This window comes from Erpetoichthys calabaricus, chromosome 11 (assembly GCF_900747795.2).
Source record: "Erpetoichthys calabaricus chromosome 11, fErpCal1.3, whole genome shotgun sequence".
Taxonomy (NCBI): Eukaryota; Metazoa; Chordata; class Cladistia; order Polypteriformes; family Polypteridae; genus Erpetoichthys; species Erpetoichthys calabaricus.
In genome coordinates this window covers 115168037-115192748 of record NC_041404.2, presented here as the reverse complement: position 1 = coordinate 115192748, position 24712 = coordinate 115168037, and the positions used below count along the sequence as shown (strand labels likewise).

Below are 24712 nucleotides of genomic sequence, written 5' to 3'. Positions count from 1 at the left end.
TGTTTGATTGAGCTACCCTGTGGGAAATTCTGAGACTTTGTGGAATCCCCCCAAAGTTGCTGGATACCATGGCCAGCCTGTACACTGGTACTGTGAGTGCCGTGCAGATTGGAGGCAGAATGTCTGCATTCTGATTGTGTTGATTCTGGTGTTTTTCAGGGTTGTGTTCTTGCTCCTACTCTGTTCAGTGGTTGCATGGACTGGATGTTGGGCAGGGTCGTCGGGTCCAGGAGCTGTGGGGCATCTGTTGGTGAAGAGAGATTCACTAATCTTGACTTTGCCAACAATGCTGTGATCTTTGCGGAGTCAATGGAGGCTTTGATTGAGGCTGGGTTTGCGAGTGACCTGGATAAAAACCAAGATCCAGGCCTTTAATGACCTCTTGGACACAGCCATCAGCAGTGTGTCTGTTTGCGGAGAGAGCGTCAACCTTGTTGAGAGGTTTACTTACCTTGGCAATGACATTTATGTCTCTGGTGACTCTTCCTATGAAGTCAGTAGACGGATTGGGAGAGCATGGGAGGTCATGAGGTTGCTGGAAAGGGCTGTGTGGCGCTCCTGATATCTATGCAAAAGGATGAAGGTCCAAGTCTTTAGAGTCCTGGTGCTTCCTGTTTTGCTATATGGTTGTGAGACGTGGACACTATCCAGTGACCTGAGACCAAGATTAGACTCCTTCGGTTCTGTGTCCCTTCGGCGATTCCTTGGGTACTGTGGGTTTGACTTTGTGTTAAAAGACTGTTTCCTCACAGAGTCCAGAATGAGAGACACATTACATGCATTCAGATGGCAGGATTCCCCGAGGATGATTGCAGAATCCTTATTGTTGAGGACCCAAGTGTCTGGACCAGGCCAAGGGGACGTCGACATAACACCTGGCTGTAGTAGGTAGATGGTCATTTCCGGAGGGTGGGACCAGACTGTGTGTCTACCTGGAAGGTTGCCAACCAGGATCCTGAGATGTTTCATTGTGTGGTGGATACGGCAACACATTGTACCAGTGCATATTCCCCGACCTGACCTGACCTGATCTGTCCCTGAGCACTGTTGCAGACTCTGCCTTTTAGCTTTATGTGGATTATAGCCATCCATTCTCTTTCATGTGTGCATATTCTATATACTGTACATAAATTAGAGTAAAATATAAAAAAAAAAGATCTAAGACATTCAAGTGTGCATACAAACACATTTCTTACTTTTTATTTACAGAGATTTTATTTTCTTTTTACTTCCTTGACATACAACCATAGATCTCTTAAGTCCTGCAATTTAAAGCTGAGACTAGACGGAAGATACTATTTCTCTTAATATCCTGCAAATGACACACTTATGCTGACTTTTGATTGGAATAGGCCTTTAAATCGGTCACACTCACATGCTCACTCACCCGCACACATTCTGCTATAGAATTTATTTTATTAACTCTTTCATGGAATGGGCTTACAAGTAACTCCAAAGGTACAACGTATAAAACTCTAATCTGTGAGCACATCATAACAAATAAAAAATAAGTCACATACAAGCAATGTACAGCTATGTTGATTATTGTTAATTTATAAGCATGACTGGGTTTTTTCCTTTCTCACTGGTAGAGAATAAACATCAAAAATCACAAACATACAAATACACCAACACTAGTTTTCACATACCAAGCACAAGTCTCATTTCATTGGGAGGGAAACAAGGAAATGAGACCCGGCGAATGATTTACTGCATAATAACTTACTAGAACAAACACGTTACAGAAAACATGACAATCCAAAGATGTTATTAAAAGATTTTTTTGTTTTCTTCAAGGAAGAACATATTAACAGGATCATTTGTTTTTTTCTTTTTTTTTTGCACCAGGGACACTGTTAGGATTAGGGTATTGTCCATATTATTGTCATTGTATTATGTATTGTATTTATTGTATATTGTACTTTTGCTGGTCACTCTGGAATTGGAGTCAGGTCCAGGATTATGCTTCAGGCTCATACTCCTGATATTCGTCCTGTAAACAGAGAAAGTTTTTAAAAAATTATTTATTATACCTGAAGCAATGGTTGAATGATGAATCATTTGATTGGGGAAAGTTGGCAGGTGAATTCTTAAACCCACATGAGATATACTATCCCATTAAGAAATTGAATGCCTTCCACACACCCTTTATACCCAGTCACTGACACTCTTTTTGCAGGTTAATTTTACACAGAGCTGGTGTTTATCCTGGCAGAAACAGATGTAAGATATGAACCCAATATGGACAGGACCACAACAAATAAACTGAAAAATATTTTGAAATACCAATATTTTAATGGTACTAATCCAAGTACACATACTTGACTAATATATTAAGCATATATATTTCTCTTAACACTTTTGAATAATACCTGGGAATATTCTTTGAGAGATATGGTTTTTGGATCCCTGTATTATATAAGCTTGAGTTTGGGACTGAAATAACAGGGTACTGTAGTGAATTTTTCTTAAAGTCTTCCTTCAAAACTGCAAAGAAGTGGGAAAAAGTGGCCCAGTTGCTGAAGCCTTGGGCATTTGTCACCATTTTAGAAAAAGGGCACATTAGTGTACTCTGAGATACTGACCAACAGATACATGTGGATCTCACATGCATTCCCTGTATTTCCCAGTAGTTGAACAAACAGTAAAGCAAAACTTTTAACCTTACATGAAAATTTAAAGTAACATGGGAGTTGTGAACTTTGAGAAGGATTACAAGAGCATACCCTGTGATATCTTGAGAGACATGATGTAGAATTAACAAGGTCCTATAACTTCTGCTGAAAGTTCTATGGGCCCTGCATTTATAAAGCAAGAGTTGTGTTCACATAATTGGCATTAGATAGAATTCAGTAAACTCAGGACTACATCAAGCACACAAATGGGTCTTGTCTCCTTACCTATACATAAATTGTATGGGCAAGATATTGAGGCATAGCCAAGGTAGTGAGAGTGTCTGTTTAAAAGAGGATGTAAGGATTGCATCTTACCTTTTTGAAAAGGACATTATTCTGTTAACCTCAGCAGACAGTTGGAAAGAACACCTCAAAATTTGTGGTTATGCTCTTTTATTTTTGTGAAATTGGAACTCAGTGTTTTGCTTCGCAAAAAAATCATTAAACAACTGGTATTTGACTTACAGTGAAATTCATACTATTGACACAAGAGGAAAGGTGTTTAGTTCCTCTCTGGAAGAATTTTCTTCAATTAATTCTGTACCTATGGAATTTTTAGTTAATATATAATATTTACAAATTATTACAAGTATACACTTATATGAAGTCGTGATAATGAATTGGTTAAAACATAAGGAAAAGGACTGAAGGTATCTAAAGGGTTAACTAAACGTGGCTTAAAGCTTGACCATGTTAGGCTTTTGTCTTATCTTAGAGGAGCCACCAAAGTAATTACTAAGGTTAAAATGAAGCAAGTGAGTAATGAACACCCCCTTAAAAGGCGAGGACAAACTAGTGAGAAAGCCCAGACACTCCTATTGACAAAGCAATGTTTAGAATAACGGAAGAATCAACATGTATACGAAATTACTGGTGGCTGTAGTGGATTGGTTAAGATGACCGAATTCTGCATATCTATTGGATAACGTAATGGTAATAGAAAAGTATTAAAGGGAATGAATTATTTAATTAATTGCTCGCTCCATGGACCAAGACATTTGTGCATGTCTGTGTGTTATGCATTCTCATTTGCTCTCCATGAATGACTTCTTAGAAAATGGAGGGAAGTTTTTTTCCACAACATACGAATCTGCCTTTCACTTAATATTTAAATAAAGAAGTATTGGATACCTGTCACGTGTAGACACTTTTTTGAGCTGTTTTGTTATGTCTTTGTGTGAAAATTATGCAGCATGTAACATTAAAAAAAAAATGCACTCTGCTGCTCTGTGGTGATGTAAACTGAAGTCATAAACAGAATTGATTTTACTGGTCTGCTACAGAATACCTGCATGACATGGTGGCAGAAAAAAACCCACATGTAAACATGAAAGTATAAACAAACATTTAGGGAGAAATATTCTTTGTTTTCCAACCCAAAAAACAGTTTTTAGTTAGTTTTGTTTTTCACAATTGTGAAGTCACCAGTAAGATTAATTTTAGTTTAATTTTTGCAAAACTGCAAATGCAAAATGAGCTGCCAAATTAAAGTTTGCTGTTTCGCTCACCATTACTTAAGAGTAAAGGTTGTCATGATATTGACCAGTGGATTGGCACAGCAGTAGGAGAACTGAATGCTTTTCACCAAACAGCGGTGTTGAAACTTGCATCAACTCCTTGGACACAGATTTGATTTATAGTGAGTCTATATCTACTGTACTTCCTCACCTAACATCATAACATTATGGCTAAATGAGTGAGGTTACGGCTATACAGCAATTCCAGCTCCAGTCCCATTGAGAGGATTCTGGGGGCAGACCTACTTTATATGTTTCCTTAGAAGTGCCTGGGAATTCCTGAAAGTAGATGGTAACCACTGGTGGACTTTGAAGTGTTCCCTGACCAACTGAGACTGTCACTACTGTGATCCTCACAAGGAAAAATGGACTGAAAAGGACATTTCATAGCATTGGTAATTCAAAATTATTTTTTTACTTTTTTTTATTCATACATATTCCCACCTTTATTATAAACTGTAACTTTATTTAACATAAAACTGCAGATGGCAGCACATAATTTCCACTAATCCATGCTCCTGCTTATAAGTGAAGAGGATGGCACCCTGCAAGCAGGCCATATTACATTTTAAAAAATATGGACAGTACTTGAAAGAGTTCTTTTAATAGCACAGATCCCGCTGCCACGTTTTCATGACCCAAGCTCCTTTAGGTACTTAACGGGTGCTTTATTTTATTAATCCACAAGAGGGTGACTTTAGACTTGCAATTCATTAAAACTGAAATCCTACATCCTTTCTCTGCTGATTTAAGTATGTATGGTTCTGCTTGAGTTTGTTAGGTAGAATTGTGAAATGGAGGAAAAACACAGAGTAGCAGCTTTTTGTGATATCTAGAGATCAGCAGGATCTTGAGTTAGAAAAGTATCAACAGTCACACAGTAATGATGCTAGTGTTACATAAATGAAAGGATGATGGAGGTTATTACCAAAAAAGACTGTGGGAGCTAGGAGTGCATGGCACAAACAGTTGGCAGGTTGAGAGAAGCAGCAGAAATGTGTTTTTTGACTTTTAATATCTCACTGTGAGATGGCGGGTTTGAAATGGAGAAAATTTAACCCCAAAAGCATCTTCTGTTCTATTCATAAAGATTTACTATCACAAATACATATACAGTATAGGTACATATTTTTTCACTTTATTTATATATGTGTACATACTGTATGTGCATATGTATATGTTTATGTACTGTAACGGTCGGCTGGGACCCTGGCCTAACCGGCATGCCCAGAAAGTGTAAGGACCAGGAGAGGAGCAGTATCTCCCCTGGAACATAAGAGGGCAGCCGCTCTGGTGGGTGTTGGGGCCACGGGAACAGAGCTCGGAAGCTCAACCCAGTGGAGGCCCATGGCCACCACCAGGGGGTACCTAGACATTTGTTGAGCCCTTTACTGCAGCACTTCTGCCACACTAGGAAGTGCTGCCGGAAGAGAATACAGGCACACCAAGAGTGCTTCCGGGTGCCCATGCAGCACTTCCGCCACACCAGGAAGTGCTGCAGGAAGACCAATGAGCACCTGGAGCACATCCGGGTATAAAAGGGGCCACCTCACTCCATTCGAGAAGCTGGAGACGGAAGGCAGAGGACAGAGCTTGCGGGAAAGGAGTGGAGGCAGCAGAGAAGAATAGAGAAAAGGACGGCAAAGAGAGAAGAAGAAAGGACTGTGAGCTATTTGTAGCTGATTAATGCATTGTGTGGTGCTGTAGAGGGAAGACAAAAATAAACGTGTGTGTTTTTTGGACTTGTGTGTCCTGTATCTGTCTGTGTTAAGGGGCTGATCTTCCACAGTATGAACCGTATACTTAAAAACATTAGATGTACCCATTTTGACATCATGCACTTTTCCCAAGAAAGGGTAGAGTTGAGTCACTAAAATTCTATTCAAGCAGCATTAGGAAATAGAAAAATAAATCCATCCATTCATCCATCTTCCAACCCGTTGAATCCAAACACAGGGTCACGGGGGTCTGATGGAGCCAATCCCAGCCAACACAGGGAACAAGGCAGGAAGAAAAATAAATAGTTAATCCATATATACAAATCTTTGGTGTGGATGGATGATACCTGGAAACAATCCTGGGGACACAGGGATGATGCGTAAACCTCACAGAATAAAAGACCACACCAAGAACTGAACCAAAGTTCCCCAATCTGTGCGGCAGCACAACTAAACATTGCATAATACCAATAAACTGGGATGAATATCATAAATGCAGTATAAGCAATAAAATAATTACTTAATCTTTATTTTAAATACACAAGTATCAGTAAAATATATATTATGACTACCTAAATAAGGAATATATATTGAGACAATGATCATAAATACTGCTGGCACAGAACTATACTGCAGAGAATAATATAGTTCTCATCTAGCAATAAATTATTGTACAGATTGAATAGCCCTATATAAATGTTTAATTGCAAATTAAACATGTAATAATCCTTATCTACATTTTTAATACTTATATACTCTGTTACAAAGGAAGCTGAAACCTGAATCAGTGGTGCAGTTAGCATGGAAATCAGCATTGGCAGGTAACCAAGCATCTCTATTATGTTCTTGACAGCCATTAGTTGGTATAATGTCAGGTACACCATAAATAAGATGATAACTGGTCAGATCTTTGTGACTTCAGGATAGTTACACTGCCACTACGGCTAACTAAGAATGTCTACATGATGTGGTTATCAGCAATATACAAAACAGAGTACACATGATATTAATGGAATCAATTGGTTTTTGCCACCAGCCAGCTGGGACAACAGCTACAGTCAACTGATGACAATTTGTTGCACCATATTTGGTTGCATATGCCAAAGGATACCAATTTGTATAGTTATGACATGTATAACTGTTTGTATAGCCACCAACTGGCGCTGATCCATTTACAATGAACCAACATGAATCTCATTTCTAGAATAACAAATTGTTTCATAGCTCTGATTTTGGACTCCTTTCTTATTCATGCTTCAGGGTCCAACTGTTTCAGTCACTGAATCTGATTGATGAGATATGTATCATAAATATTTATTTACAGGCACCGGTACCCACAAAGAGTGCATAAGTAGTGAACCAGCCTTCAACAGGACACCAGTGCATTGCTGTTCAAATATATTTAAATGTTGCCAATTTGGAGTCACAGATTAATTGAACTGGTTTGTGTCTGGAAAGGCAGAGGAAAATGGAGTACTTAGCAAAAAAACCTGCACAAGCATAAGGAAAAGGTACAAACTCCACAAAGACAATCACTGGACTGGGAGGAGAATTCAAGACTCTGGAGCTGAGAAGCAGCATTGCTAACCCCATGGAGGGATATATGTAACCACATATGAGAGAGACAGAAAGAGGTTAGAAAGCATGCGCAACACGACAAACCAACTCAGGATCCAGATTAGGACCCAAATGCAGCCATGCTATGGGTGACACCTCAGCACCACACTAGTTCAGATGGAGTGGAACCAGTGTGAGGTTTTTTATGTTGGCTGGAATGCCAATTCTGCCACCAACCCCCCAAGGTTTTCCCTGCAGGTTGGAGGGCCTAGATGCAGGGCTGGATGCAGATTAATGTCATACCCAGGATGGAGCAACTGCAGGTTAAGGACCTTGCTCAAGGGCCCAACAGAGCAGAGTCCCTTTTGGCATTTATGGGATGTGAACTGGCAACCAGAGCCACCACTCCACCCAACCACATATGACTTCCAATTAAAGTATTTTAAATAAAATGATTACTACATACAGTACATTACTAACAAAAATTATGATTAATTAGTTAATGGTTCACAGATAAAGAAAAAAGCAATACATTATGTATAGTATATTTATGTCTTAACAAAATAAAACTGCATACATTTTTAATAACAAATTTACATGTTTTCAAAAAATTTGCAAATCTACTAAGTGAGATTAGTATCAGAAATATCCTTTTAAATTAAGGTTTCTGCTTCAAAGAGTAGGATCAAATACATATTTTATTTTTATTTGCTGTTGGATTTAGATAGGTGGGGTGCCTTCAAGGAGTAATAAGAAGTAATAAGCGGATGGCAGAACCCTTCCTGGATTAACCATTGGTCATCTATTGCACACATGTCCACTAGGACATTTTAGTGATGCCAATCAATCTGACCTCTTCTTTTTATACAATCTGAACCCTTTCTTATCTGCAATGGTGATGGACAGATTGACAGATGAGATTAGACAGGAGTCCCTGTGGACTATGACATTTGCTGATGACATTGTGATCTGTAGCGATAGTAGGGAGCAGGTTGAGAAGACCCCGGAGAGGTGGAGATATGCTCTAGAGAGGAGAGGAATGAAGGTCAGTAAGAACAAGACAGAATACATGTGTGTAAATGAGAGGGAGGTCAGTAGAATGATGAGGATGCAGGGAGTAGAGCTGGTGAAGGTGGGTGAGTTTAAATACTTGGGATCAACAGTACAGAGTAATGGGGATTGTGGAAGAGAGGTGAAAAAGAGAGTGCAGGCAAGGTGGAATGAGTGGAGAAGAGTGTCAGGAGTAATTTGTGACAGACGGTTATCAACAACAGTGAAAAGGAAGGTCTACAGGACAGTAGTGAGACCAGCTTTGTTATATGGGTTGGCACTGACCAAAAAGCAGGACACAGAGCTGAAGGTGGCAGAGTTAAAGATGCTAAGATTTGCATTGGGTGTGATGAGGATGGACAGGATTAGAAATGAGGACATTAGAGGGTCAGCTCAAGTTGGATGGTTGAGAGACAAAGTCAGAGATGCGAGATTGCGTCAGTTTAGACATGTGCAGAGGAGAGATGCTTGGTATATTGGGAAAAGGATGTTAAAGATAGAGCTGCCAGGGAAGAGGAAAACAGGAAGGCCTAAGAGAAGGTTTATGGATGCGGTGAGAGAGGACATGCAGGTGATGGTTGTGACAGAGGAAGATGCCGAGGACAGGAAGATATGGAACAGAATGATCTGCTGTGGCAACCCCTAACAGGAGCAGCCAAAACAAGAAGAAGAAGAAGATTTTAAACAATAAGAATTAAATAAACAGAAGAAACACACGTGAACATCAAGAGAACATGTCAACAGAAAATAAAAGGCAGGCATCAAACACTACTAGGGCCTTTGGTTGAACTAAATGGAGTGAATGTGACCTATTGAAACAGCAGACCAATTTTACCTGGTAACATATTGCATTTTTGAGGCTTTAATTATTAGGGCTGTGATGGCAGGGGAAGCAATACAGAACAAAAGTTTTTTTTAGCGTAGCTCTTGGGTCACTTTGAAACTGCATAAAATATTTGTCTTTTCATTTTGCAGTTTTTCCTTGGGAAAAAGAATTATAATTCCAAAACCATTCTTGTGTAGACAATTACTAATATGCCCTAACTGCTATCTTGTGTGTTCCACTCGATTAATTTCCAACCCCTAAACTGTTTATTACAAGATTTTGATAAATTAATGAATATTTCAAGTGAAACTTACCTCTTTGTTTCTATTAATATCCAGTAGAATTGAAACACATGGGCCTGCTTGCACCAATTATTTTGCTGGTGTATTTTTAGGAATCTGCTGAAATCTGTCCAATCCCTTCAGGCTGCTATTTTTTCAGAATTTTAGTTTAAATTTCAAATTGTTAGACTTTTATTTTATACTTCATATTTCTGGTGTGTTCCTTGCTAAGTATTATATATAGAGATGGCCAAATGATACTGCAGTGATTACCACTACTGCCCTAGCACTCCAGAGTTCTGGGTTTGAATCCCACCCACTGTTTTTCTCTGGGCTGGCCAGTTTACCTTCACCATCAAAAAGAGATGCATACTAGGCTAACTGGTAAGTCTGAATTAGCCCAGTATAGGGTACAGGTAAGTGCACGAGTGCATCCAGTGATGGGAATGGTGCCCTGTCCAGAGTTGGTTCCTACTGTATACACAGTGCCTCTGAATTGAGAACCTGTTTCAGGGCACACTAAACAGAATGACTAGTTTATTAAAATGTATGTATAAGTGAATATATGACACAGTTTAACTTACCTGTGGAGCTTCTTCATAGGCCTCACCCTCTGGTTCCATAATAGGCTCTCCCAGCGGCTCCTCCACTGCCTCCTGGCCCAGCTCTTCAGGCTGCAGAAACACAGTTCCACATCACCACATCACTCCAGATTTTAGACAATACCTATAAATATTGTTATTTAATTTTGTCTTGTTTTCACACTGTTTCATTTAGCTACAGTCTGATAACCCAGTTTTATTCTGGATGGTTTTCACTTGTATATATTGCATATAGCATTTGTTAATCGATTATCTTTACATGTATTAGTATCAGTAATCTGAATATTTTGTATTACATCCACTTCTTTCTTCCTCCATAAATTTTGGACTTACTCAAACGGGACCACCAAGCTGTGCCAGCCATGGTATCCATGCCACCATAGGTATCATATTACCTCAGTGTGCAAGAATGGGTAATGAGGTCTGAGTCCCATTTGTCCAGAGATACTAAAGTTAGTATATTATGTACTAATGTTGCCCTGGAAATACTAAAGCTTGAAAAAACACTGATATTAAGTCTCTACATTGTGGTTATGCAAAGATAAATTGTGGCTATTAGCATACTATGCTGACAGTGGCAACAGCACCAGAGGAATCTTGGGAATTTAACCACTGTTCGCTGTTTAATCCCACTGGAAAGAAAGTATTATTATTTGCACAGAACTCATAAATCTTTTTGGAAATACTGCATATATATTTGTATTAGTCAAGTACTGGAAACTTAGCCTAATTTCTACAGATTTTATTAAAACACTATCATATTTACTTACTGATGCAGTACTTGTGCTTGCATTATGCAGAAACAAACCTAATTTGCACTTTTTTATTTTTAGTTGTTGACATTTGCACTGGTTTATTCATTTAATTTTTATTTGAATTAGTACAGAATAATAAGGTTTATGCATACTGTATTTATGGAAATTGATTTCAGTGTTCACTTTTAGGGGCAGATCAAGTGTTGGGTTAGAGTGATTTTGGATATCCTGCTCTTCTTATCTTTATAGTACATTCTATATTTATAGTGCCTGGCAGTGATGGTGTATCTGAAGTTGAGCAAATAACAAAATTACAATAGGCATTTGTTTATGGTTTTTACTGGGTAACCAGTGCCTATAAAAAGTTTTTGTTTTTTTATGTTGATCAGTGTCAAAAAATCAAAATTAAATCCAAAGTGATTCAATGTTGTATGCCAATAAAAACAACATTTCAAGGGGAATAATACCTTACATTGACACTGTATGTATATAAATATTTATGGATACTTAGCTTACTAGTAAATAGGAACATGACTGAAAAATAAAAAGTACTGTATGCACAACTAAATGTCACACAGATTTAAACAAATGCATGGTTTTTGGCCTCAGGTAATCGAGATAGCATTAGTGCTAAGGAGCAGTCACGTCTCTAGAGGCATTATAAAATTATTAGTCATTATTGCTAATCAGGGCAGCAGAAGATGGGTGCAGCTGGCCATAAAAAACAGACTGACTGACAAGGAAAATGAAGCCATTACATGAGTGGGCCCTATGCTAACAGAGGATTATAACATGTTAAGTGTGGCACTTATGGAATAAAAGAATAAAAAAAAGATACTGAGGCAGGCAGTTTAAGAGTGTATTCATCTCATGTTTTTATGTTTGAAATTCGTTGAACGTAAAGTCACTGCATACACTTGTGGGGTATTACATCTATTGATCAAGTTTGTGTACAACCTCAAGGTAGGAACCAGCCATAGTGAAGATTCCACTCTATGCCTTGGCTCACTCACACACATACCCTCACTAAGTGCAACTTAGCTTAGTAGTGTATGTTAAGAACTTGAGGGAAGACTGCAAAATCCAAAGGAAAGTGCATGATTAATGGGTATCCATAAAAATTGTCATATCAAAGTAACTCCTTAACATCTGTAGTGGTAGCATTTGTGGTAAGGAATATTCAAACTAAATATTGTGTGTGTGATACCAGGTAGTCCGTTACTCGACCAGTCTGTATTTTACACAGTGACTTTTATCACAATCCCAAGACACTTTACAATGCAAATATAAAAAGATAATAAAGAGCAAATAATACATTAAGCTGTAGCCTAGATTCCCAGCTGTAGGCTAATGCAAGTTCAGTAGCATTGGGAATCTCACAGTATCCACTTGTCTTTCACACATAACCCCCCACCATGAGAGCACTGTTTCACTGACAACTTTCATGTGTTCTGTAACTCTCCATATTTTACATGGACTTGTGTTGCAGCAATATCTACCAAATGTATCACATTAAAATAAGATGCATTGCAAATGTCAGACATAAAGCTTCTAGGATAAAGAGCAATTAAGAGAGTTCAGAACCTTCTGTTGAAATAACCAAGTAAATCCATCCATACTTTCATCGATTTTGTTTATTGCATTACAGAGGCATGGAATGTCACTTGGTGTTCCTGTAATATCAGGCACAAGGTGGAAGCCGCCTATGAGTGGGATCCCAGTCCATCATCAAGCACACTTATGCAGACACTCTCATCTTACTTTCCTAATATACAGTCTCCAATCAATCTGACAGGCACATCTTTGAATTAGGATTGGGGGTGACGTGTGACCCTGAATATGCAGAGATAACCAATGTAGACAGATAGAGAACTTGCAAACTGCAAGCAGACATGGGCTGGGGATAGAGCCTTAGGTCTTTAACAGCAGCAGAATAGATAGCTACCTTCAGAAGCACATTGCCACTCTTATATGTTTGTAACCATATTGTGGGCCTTGTCTGCAAAGCTGCAAGAATGGACCAAGTTTTCTTCAAGTTCTATTTCTGTACATCCATCCATTTTTATTAATTTTCTACATTTACAATGAAGCAGCTATATGGAACTAATTTACACACAGTCTGATCATGACACAAACCAATTCTAGATAGGATGACAGTTCATCACAGAACACCATCTCAAACATAACCATGTTTAAGCCTAAGGGGGTCAATGTATAATAACCTATCAGTATAATAACCTATCAATTTAATATTTCCTTCTTTGGAATATGGGAAAGCTTAGATGGGGATTAAAACCCTGATCTCTGGCACTGTGAGGAAGCAGCCAATCCACTTCTCTACTACAAAACTCTTTTTTTATTATTGTTACACGATTTTATTCAATTTGCCCTCTCTTGTTTGTCTGTGTCAAATTTTGCAATCACTTTTTTACCCAGTTTTACCAAACCTATTTCCTTCAAACTTTGCATGCATGCTGATCTCCGGTGACAATGCAATATTTCATCAGTTTTGACCTGGGATCTGTACGTTAATTACGTCAAATTTAAATTTCTCATTTATTATATTATACTTTTAGTGATTACACACACACACATACTGTATAGTGCTTTTAGCCAATACACATATATATGAATTACCGGTGGTGGTCAAGCAGTTAGCATGTTGGACATTTGATCAACGGTCAAAGGTTCAAGACCAATATAGACAAATTAATTTTAAAAATCATTTTGATTAATTGATTTTGAAGTTTTGTCAAATTACTTCAATATGACGATTAAGCAGCATAATTCATCATTTATATTAAAATTTGGCAAAATACTCTTTTCGGTGATTTGGAAATATTGAGTCAGTGGATAAAGTGCTGGGATTTCATAAAAAAGATTGAAAGTTCAATTCTCCAATAGACAAACACACATTTCCAGTACTTCACATGTGTAAGGTTTCACCATAGTTAGGATTTTCTGAAATGAGAAGTGAACATGAATGTTACATTTCATTTTAAGATTGTAGGTTCAGTTTCACTCTGTCACTGATGTCATTTCTGTGAAATCACATTCCCACTTAGGTCAAGGTTTTTGTAATGTACAGAGGACAGTGTGGCATTAGGGTGGCTAACAATATATATAAGAAAAAGACTTTTTAAGTGACATGATTTTATTCAGAAATGCACTAGAAAGTAAAAAATACTTTTTCTTGTACTAAGATTTTGTTGGTAATATTCATCCATCCATCCATTATCTAACCCGCTATATCCTAATTACAGCGTCACAGGGGTCTGCAGGAGCCAATCCCAGCCAACATAGATCGTAAGGCAGGAAACAAACCCTGGGCAGGGGCGCGCGCACACACACATATACACTAGGGACAATTTAGAATCGCCAATGCACCTAATCTGCATGTCTTTGGACTGTGGGAGGAAACCGGAGCGCCCGGAGGAAACACACGCAGACACGGGGAGAACATGCAAACTCCACGCAGGGAGGACCTGTGAAGTGAACCCGGGTCTCCTAATTGCAAGGTAGCAGTGCTACCACTGCGCCACTGTGCTGCCCCTTGTTGGTCATATGTGACTAAAAATAAAATTGTGGGGTGCACATAAAAAAAGAAATTTATTTAAATTAATTTAATTCAATTAAAATGCATAAATTCCATAAATGATTAAAAAACACTTTTACAATTTGAAAATATCTCCAATTATTACCATTATTCTATATACATTAATCAAGTTTTATATGATATGTCATTTTCTTTCCATTGTCAAGCTGGTTAGAAATTTGACTTTAACGAATCTATGCATTTTTTTTAACAGTGAAACATAACTTTACTGTCGGTGAAAAGGTTTTGCAATTGATAGACAATTTTTTGGCAATATTTAGAGACCTCAAAATGCTCACACCCTACTCTACTGTTGCATCTATTCCTGCTATCTAAAATCTCTATGAAATATGTCTCTCTGTGCCAGCTACCGTGTCTGTGGCCGGGATTTTGTCTTTTTCCTGCCTTCTTGCTCACCACCTGCTGGTCTGATGATACCTGTGATGCTTTAATCTAAAAATCAAATTTGAATGACAAGCTACTCAGTGTGAATCATTCACACAAAAGAAAGCACTAAACATGACTTTCAGCCTTAAGCTTTGAACAAAACAGCACTTTCCAACCCCTTTCTTTAATCTATAAAATTAGCAAATAAAGAGGAAAATAAGCAAATAAAGGAGAAAAAGTGGTATGATATTGTGTTATACGGTACTTACTTTAGTAGCCTAAACAATTAATGTGAAAGAGGTCTATCTATCCATTGTGACTCAGTTAATATTGTCCACGCTGTGTCCCAATCAGTTAGAAGGCACAAATCTATTGCCGACATGAGTACATTGTCAGATTACCAGCAAACGTGCAGGATGACAGACACTGTAATGACTCTGAATTCTCTAATATGTTACAAAAGAAATACACTATAACATAAAATAAAGCATTAGACTGCATGGGGAGATTCAAAAGCAATAATTTATTAATAAACTAAGGAGGTAAACTTTTATTTAATTCAAATGAAACCGTGGTTGTGATATTAATTAGTGATTTGTCTGCTTCAGTTTCTCAGTCTATCATAATCGTTCACATGTCATTTAAGATAGACCTTATAATTTTCACACTATACCCACCCCATTGGGACAGGATACTGCAGTTTGGATTATGTAGAGGAATTCTTTTTGAATGTTCACTAAAATCACTCTGCAGTTGTTCTAAATAAGCTTATTTTATTACAGCAGGAGGACAGCAAGGGAACAGGAAAGTTCTGCTTGGCTGTTCTAAGTAGACAAAGGAATTCCTAAACTTATGTAGGTCTAGATAAGAAATATATACATAACAACACCCAGGGAGAAGTTAATCTCCCTATAAAAAATGGAAACTATTATAGACAACTAGTCATTAAGCCTGTTACAATAACGGGCGCTAGAACAGTAGTGCATAAACATTAGTAGGAACAGTCTATATTAAATGTCAAGGGACCTTGACCTCATTCTGTTTGTTGGTCGTATTTTTCTTCGTCTTTCAGTCTTTCTTTTGTTGATGTTTACTTGTTGAGCTTACTGTTCTTCGTGGGCTGCCACCATGTATTGTATGTCTTTAATTTTCTGTGACAGTAATACTGTCTTGTACGTCCGCTGGCTTGTACGTTCGTAATATACCTTTAATTTTCTCAGGCGGTAATACAGGCGTGCGCGTCAGTAATATGCCTTTAATTTTCTCTGACAGTAATACTGGCTTGTATGTGGCTGTAATATGCGTCACTGTATTGTGTAACTTTAATCTCCTCTCGCAGTAATACTGGTTTGTATTTCCGTAAAACTCCTGTAACTTTCTCTGACAGTAATATCGCGCAATGCACCGTGCCCCGCGTATGTGCACTTCACCAGAAGACACACACACACGGACACCTGGACGCACACAGGGATTTTATTAAAGAGGATTAAAGTGAAAGGGAAAACCTGGCAAGAAAACTTTGTCATACAGAATGTAACATGAATATACATATTATATATATACTAGGGAGTTTCGCCCCTACTCGCTTCGCTTCCCAGCTCCCCGGCCTGCGCTACGCGCCAGCCACTTCACATCTCTGCCACTTGCGTTGTGAAGAGGGGGGCTGAATGCACTTCATGGAGACGCGGTCGCTCCTCCGAAACCCCCTTTTAAATGGTGATACAATGGGAAACAAACACAGCTTTTTTTTTAACCTCCTCTTTGCTTAATCAGCTGCTGGCTTGCTGCTGCTGCTGTGCCGCGTGATCTGTATCTTGCATGGTGCTTTGAACATTTAAAACCCTGTACAGCAGCTGTCCTACTCTTTGTCTTTGTCTTTGATATTTTTTAGTTTATAATTTAGAAACAGAATAAGAATCTGAAAATCTAACAACATCACATTAAAGTTCGATAAATTCTGAAAAGAATGATATCAAACATATATATATAGGTTTTAAAATAAATCTGATTTAAAGCGTGACAAAAAAAATGTGACATAAAAACATCACATAAAATCATTGCACAAAATCGTTGTAATTTTAAGGCTTAGGATTTTTTATATATCGAGTAGATATATAATATCTCTCTATCCTTACAGTTTATATATGGTATAAATATAGAAAACTATATATTTTCATAATTACCATGAAAGTTTCATGGGTTCTCAATGGAAAAAACAATTTGTAATTTATGTTATACCATTCATGATAAGAACCATCTGAAAGCACTTTACAAAATAAGTCAACCATTGCTAGCTGATTCCTATCTTTAGAGCACATGTAGGCTACATGAAAGTCATAGAGTTCCAAGGAGAATGAGAGGTGTCAAGATAGTATAATATAAGAATTGGCTTCCAAGGATAGGATCATCTCACAACAATGGCAACCTGCATTGCTATGTACAAGGTAACCTATCCCTAAGTTTAAGAATATTTATCTTATTACATTATTCTCTTTGCTGACCTTGTAAGGTGCAGAATTTGAATCCCATAGATTTTAATACACTGCTACTACTGAACTTTTAAAAAATGTGACCATCAAGTTAAAAACTGCTGTTATCGTTCTCATTAACATTCTGTAATATTTCAAATTAGAATAAATTAGACTCTTCCTTAGATGATATATCCAAAACTTTTTAAAACATGGTAAGAAGTCATTAGCATTATTTGAAAATAAGCATATTTAGCCTATGATTGACTCTTTTATGCTATTAATTAAATAATTATTGTATTATATTTAAAAAAAATATGGGTCAGGGCAGAGAGCAGAACCAGGGTTCAATTAGGTTTTGAAAGAGAGAAAGAACAAAATATATGCTGTGCTGGGAATGATAATGTATGTCAACAAGGCAATATGGAAGTAAGATGCTTGGGAAGGACTTTAGTCAAGTGCACCTTTGGAAAAAAAGGAAGATATGGACTGGGTAGAAATATCAAGTATGCCTTCAAAATGCTAGAATACAGGTGACCTACAAGATACTATGAAACTAGAGATACAAGAGATACTAGAGAGAGAATAAGGATGTGGAGAACTGCGTGAAGCTGAAATACCTCTAGGCAGACAAAGGACAGTAACCTGGGGCCTCATGTATAAGGCCGTGCGTAGAATTCACACTAAGACATGGCATACGGACAAAAGTGGAAATGTGTGTATGCACAAAAAATCCAGATGCATAATTCTGCGCACTTCTCCTTTACAAACCCCAACGAACATGAAATTTAATGCACGTGCCTACAACCTCACCCCAACTCCTCCCAGAATTTCACATATTTTAATATGCAAATCAATATACTGTAAATATCACCTTCTGTTCAGTGTTTGGTTAAAAAACAATGGAAAAGGCATATGAAAAAAAGAACAATTTCAGCAAATGCGATGTGGAGGCAAGGAAAAATGTACTATTTGTGTGCTTACGCAGTGGTATAAGCAACGAAAGCATGGCAGAGACACTGGAAATTTCAAGTTCATAAAGTTGCACTGTGCCCAAAAAAAAAAAGAAGTGGTCAGATGTCATAGTCAATGTGAAAAGGTGAGTCGCAGCCCACTGTCTGTTTAGTCTGTTTCAGACAATATTACAAAAGCTGACCCCCGTACGATGCTCAGGTGGTGATGGTGCTGCTGTGCTGAGAACATCTTCAGGCGCCTGCTGCACACACACCTCTGCATCGGAAATTGCTGTGAGACCATTGTGTTGACGGACGCTGTTCTGGAGTCACAAAATGCAATAGTGGATGCTGTAAGAGATGTGGCCAATGAACAAAGGAATATAAGGGCTATACTATGTGATATTGACCACAAAATAAATGAACTGGTTAAAAATAAATGCTGCATCTACATTCTGCTAATTACATTCAAACGAAGTTGTAACACTGTCCAACTCGGCTGATCATTTGGTGGGTCAGGATCAGGTTCATCATTGCACGTCTCTTCAGGTACATGGTTACACACTGAGACACATTTTCTGTGGACTATAGAGCAGCACATTAATAGAGTGGAAATGCTTTCTATTTACATAAGCAAATTCATTCCCTAAAGGTGCCTTTATAGTGTAGTGACGGCACCAAGCGCCACAACGGATTGATTCTCTGCTCTTTACTATGAGGTGAGTCTATCCTTAAAGCAAAAGGACTGCTTGTCTTTTGCCTCAATAGTTGGAAAAAGCATCTGCGATTGTACAGAGCTGCTGTTTTTATAGGTTCTCGAGCTACTGTATATATGATGTAATGCCAACTCATTCTTTTAGTGATTCGTTCCTGGTTGATATAACTTGTCCAGCGCCATTGCAATAGCAATGTGCGTGCAGTTGCCTGCTCTGATTATATTTGGAAAAGCAGACATTGTTGCGAATTGCACTTTTATATTTTCCAGTTCAACCACGGTGTAAGGAAATCTAATGTATCTGGATGATATATCATCCTATACAACTGGAGCAGGTAGAGCACAATTCCTCAAAGTCGGCCTTTGTAAAGCCAGCACCAGTTCATTACACAGCTCCAAGAGGATAGCTCTTGGAAACCAAAATCAACTTAGAAGCCAGTCATCGTCATCTATAAATAGGAGCGCTCTAGTAATTCTTCCAGTTGCAATGTCTTCTAACAATTCTAAAGCAGCCATATTAGTTGGAATAGTTTGGCAATTCCGTGCACTATTATATTATTACAGAATGATTACAATCAAGTGAATTAAATTTGTAAACGATATGAAATTAATTTTAGTACATTTGATAAAACCCACATCATAGATGTGAATCTGAAAAAGAAAAGCAGACCACAGAAACAGTAGCACTGCTCTGACGCTGGGTGCTGGCAGTTTGCAAAACCGAATAGAAATGTGCGTACACAAGGGGGGACCCTGCTGCAAAAATGTGCATGGCTTTACAGCAAGTTTAGTTTTTATACATCTCAAAGTGTGTGTGGAAAGGGGTGTACACAACATTTTTGTGCATATGCACCATTTATCCCTGGTCTCAGACTGGGACAGCAGAGACTGTGTTGTTCCTTTAAGATACCAGCCAGTGGGAGTGTTGCCTGGGAGAGCTGGCTTATGAAAGAGAACTAAAGGCTTAACTAAAGGATTATTAACTAAAGGATTAAGCAAAACAAAGGCCACTAAAAAGAGCTCTAGTTTTGTGCCCTTGCTACAAAAGAGACAATGGAAACAATTTTGAAGTCTGGACAGATGTTATCTTGGGATGGAGAGTAAATCTGCCTGAGTCAGGAGGAAACTTGGAGCAAAGGCTCAACTAGCAGGAGGAAGAGAAGCTAAAATAGAGATGTCATGGTGGTGTTCGAATTTGATGGGAAAGGAGCTGAGCCTCCACCACATATGAAGACCGGCCCAGATGCCCTTATTGTGGTACTTGGATTCCTTCCTATGTTTATTTGTTCATGTAGTTCATTCTGTCTAATACAGGTTCCATTTCTGCACTACATTTGACCTCCTAGAACTTATTCTGAGCTGCCACAACTACCCTTCCATGTATTAAAAGTGTTTTGGTGTTCATCATTAATGTTCAATCATTAACTATGTATAGTTATGTAGAAATGTGAGTACACCCTATGACTTTTTTTTCTCTTTTTTAACATATGTGGACCTATTAAGATTTGATTTTCATTTAAAAATATCTATAGATAAAGGTTATATAATAAAATGAACATCATGTCACATTTATTTTTGTATCCCATTATATAATAAAAAAACATAAATGCAAATTTCATATGTAGAAAAAGTAAGTACACCCTTGTATCTATCAGTACCTCAAATACCTACAATTCGAACATTATTAGAGAGGATCTTGCCTGAATCTGCCTTATTTAAACCTCAGACATTTAGTTTAGTTTACTCTTTGTTGTTGAAGTGTGTGTTTTCACCACGCCTAGATTGAATAAGCTTTCTGAGGACTTCAGAATAAGGTTATAGATGCCTATTAATCTTTGAAGGGATTTAAAAAGATCTCCAAACAATTAGAAATCAAACATTTCACCATCTAGAAAGTCATCTACAAGTGGGGAAGGTTTTAAACAACTACCAACTTGTCCAAGCCAGGCCACCCAGCAAGTTCAGCCCAAGAACAGAATGCAAGATGATGACAAAATTTAACACAAAATTTAATCATGGGACACAGGTAGCTCTTGCCACTGTTGGTGTCAAAGTGCACAAGCTTACCATTAGAAAAAGGCTGCGCAAATTAGGTCTGCATATTAGTTGTGGCAGGAGGAAACCTTTGCTGTCCAGAAAGAACCTCTGGGCAAGACTGAATTTGCCCAGGGTTTCTGGAACAATGTGCTCTGGACAGATGAGGCAAAGATAGAGTTTTTGGCTTACTGAAAACAAAGCACAACATTTGATCAGAACCTGATACCAACTTTAAAGCATGGTGGTGGAAGTGTTCTGGTTTGAGACTGCTTTGCTGCATCAGTGCCTGGGTAACTCACCATCACAGAATACCCTATGAAGTCTTCATTGTACCAGAGAGTACTAGAGGGTAATGTGAGACCATCTCACTCATCACAAAAAGTGGATCTTGAAACATGACAATGTCTCTAAACATAACAGTAAATCCAGCCTGTGATTGACTCTCATTGGATCCCCTAAGTTCTGCATACCAGGAGCACATTGGTGCTCTACAGTCCTCTACATGCTACATCTGACTCATTCCCATTTTGGATGAACTGGGTGGTTATGTGAGAATCGTGTTTTTTGATTTTTTGAATGCAGTCAACACCATCCAACCCTACATTCTTAAAGATAAACTGGACGGGATGAGTGTAGATTCCACCTTCACCTCCTGGATTCATAACTTCCTGATTTGGCGACTGCAATTTGTCAAACTGGGGAACTGTGTCTCCGGGATGGTAGTGAGCAATGTTGGGGCCCCACAAGGGACTGTTCTGGCCCCATTTCTGTTCACATGAGACACAGCAGACTTTAAATATAAGTCAGTCTTTGGCCACATTCAGAAGCACTTTGATGATACGGCTATTGTGGCACGTATAAAGAATGAGCAAGAAGGGCAATATGGGGATCTGATTGGAGCTTTCAATGAATGGAGAAATAAGAACTGCTTGGTTCTGAACACAACGAAGACAAAGGGGATGATTTCTGCAGGTCTAAGCTCCCCCTTCATCCTGTTAACATCTGAGGGTAAGACATTGAGGTGGTGTAGACCTTGATGACAGACTGGACTGGTCTGTGAACACAGATGTCCTCTACAGGAAGGTGCAGAGCAGGCTCTGTTGTACTGAAATGTTGTCTTTGTTCTATCAGACAGTTCTTGCAGGTGTCCTCTTCTTTGCTTCTGTGTGTTAGGGAGACAGTGTGACACATAAGAACATGAAGAGGCTGGACAAACTGGTGAAGAAGACCAGCTCGGTGCTAGGTAGGACTGTGGACTCAGTAGCAGTGGTGGTGGAAAGGTATATGGGGAGGAAGGTACAGGCCATCCTTGACAATAGCAGTCACCCTCTCCACAACATTTTGGCAGGTCAGAGAAGTAAATGTAGCAGTCATCTTCTCTGACTGCTCTGTAGAACAGAACACTTTAGAAGATCATTTGTTCCTACTGCTGTGAGATTTTATAACTCTGTTGTCAACACAAGTGATTGATGACCTGGTCACCACTCTACCTTACAACACTGTAACAATTGACCATTTGTACTTTTTACTATTTATTTTTTTTAGTTATGTATGTATGTATGTACGTATGTATATATATTTTCTTATTTATCTAAACACCTTGAGCATGGGAAAGGCACTATATAAATAAATTGTATTATTATTATTATCTACCTATCGATCAACCAACCAACCAACTAATGGCTGAAAAGAAAGAAGTGGAGGGTTCTGGAATTACCAAGTCAAAGCCTGGACCTAAATCCCATCAAGATGCAGTGGGTGGGGGGATTTGAACCAGGCTTTGCATGCAAGACATCTCTCAAATATAATACCACTGAAATAATTCCAAAAATATTCTCCCAGTCGATGTCTGAGACTGGTAGGCAGTTAAGGGAAATGCTTATTTGAAGAGGCAATACCAATTATTAGAGCCAAGAGTGTACTTACTTTTTCCATAGATGGAAATGGCATGTCTGCTCTTTTTTCATTGAATACAGTAAGTTGTTGCAATGTTACATTCTCATTTTTTTCAGTTACATCACCTGTACCTAAAGACCTAAAGTCTGCTTAATTTTAATAGAATCTTCAGATGTTAAAAAAAGAAAAAACCTCATGGTGTGTACTTAACTTTTTTTTTTTACATGATTGTAGAATGTGGACCAGTTGTGTGCAGTGTGATTTTAAATGTGATTTAAGGACTGCAGGGGCACCTAAGCTAAAGCAATTATTTTCTAATAAATCTAATTTACTAACTTTAGCTTGACTCCCCCTTGTATTTCAGATATCTCAAAATGTATAGGAACTTAAGTCAAGATATGTAGAATTACATCTGAGATATTTCACAATAAACAGTTTATCATTTGAGATTTCTTAAAATGCATTTAAAATTATTTCAAAATAGACATACTCATTTTGAGATATCTTAAAATGCATTTTGAGATATCTGTAAATACTAGTTTGGCTTGCAAAACAGATCAAAGGCTAAGGATCTGAAGATGAGAGTAGCAAAGTGAGTACATAAAAACAAATATAAACAAAGATCATGGCACAAGACACACACATACCTTTATATCAGTGGGGAATTCCTCTTTTTTCATGAGGCCAGTGGCTGCTGCAATGTTTCCCGCTCCTGAGAATACAGCTCCACCTAGCTGGGAAGCCTGTTCCTTCGTCTTTTCAGCCACTGTAAGAAAACACAATACAGCTCATTATTAGTACTCTAAAATGCCGTCCGAGCTTGTTCTTTTCATTATTACTCTTACAGCGGCAATACTATTGCAGACGTACCCATTTTGTTTAATGTTTTTTCTGAAATTTTTGCTTTAAACACATAAAACAGTGGATGAGAATCTAGATCTGAAAGCAAAGTCCTAAAAGGTTTTGGGACGTTGACCAAGACAGTTATCTGTGAAAAAAGCCCACTTTAGGGCAGGGTAGATATGCTCTGGCAGAGTCTACGTTTATAGAGCAACAGTATAGCTTTACTATTGGTTGCTGGGTCTACAACATGCAGCACCACATGACATTATTTTAATAACAATCTGCTCAAGCACTAGGAAAGGAATTACACAGTGCCCAGCAGTACCAAAAAGGACATTTCAAATTGTCTATACAATAAGGTGCATGCAATTTTGTTTTAATTTTGATTGATGTATAGAGAGCAAAACTTGTTTTTGGGGAAAACTCATATTCTTATTACTTCAAAGTGGCCTTTTTTAGAACTTTAAAAAAATCAGTTTAAGCTAGGATTGTTTTAAGAATTATAAAAAAGTTAAAACATTTCTTAAGTGATCTTTCTCAAATATCCATCCATCCATTTTCCAACCCGCTGAATCCGAACACAGGGGTCTGCCGGAGCCAATCCCAGCCAACACAGGGCACAAGGCAGGAACCAATCCCGGGCAGGGTGCCAACCCACCGCAGGACACACACAAACAGCCACACACCAAGCACACACTACGGCCAATTTAGAATCGCCAATCCACCTAACCTGCATGTTTTTGGACTGTGGGAGGAAACCGGAGCGCCCGGAGGAAACCCATGCAGACACGGGGAGAACATGCAAACTCCAAGTGAACCCGGGTTCCCAGGTCTCCC

At 38.3% G+C, this 24712-nt stretch overlaps 1 protein-coding gene across 1 annotated transcript in view; it reads right to left on the bottom strand.

The window, feature by feature from the left end:
- Positions 1-1172: 1172 nt before the first annotated feature.
- The window catches only part of sncb (synuclein, beta), a 118848-nt gene continuing 95308 nt past the window's right edge, over positions 1173-24712 (bottom strand). Inside the window, exons 4-6 of the mRNA XM_028813721.2 lie at positions 23680-23798; positions 10209-10298; positions 1173-1993 (exon numbers count right to left, since the gene is read on the bottom strand). Of these exons, the coding sequence (XP_028669554.1) occupies positions 1961-1993; positions 10209-10298; positions 23680-23798 (242 nt within the window). The 3' untranslated portion in view covers positions 1173-1960. The remainder of the gene's footprint in view (positions 1994-10208; positions 10299-23679; positions 23799-24712) is intronic.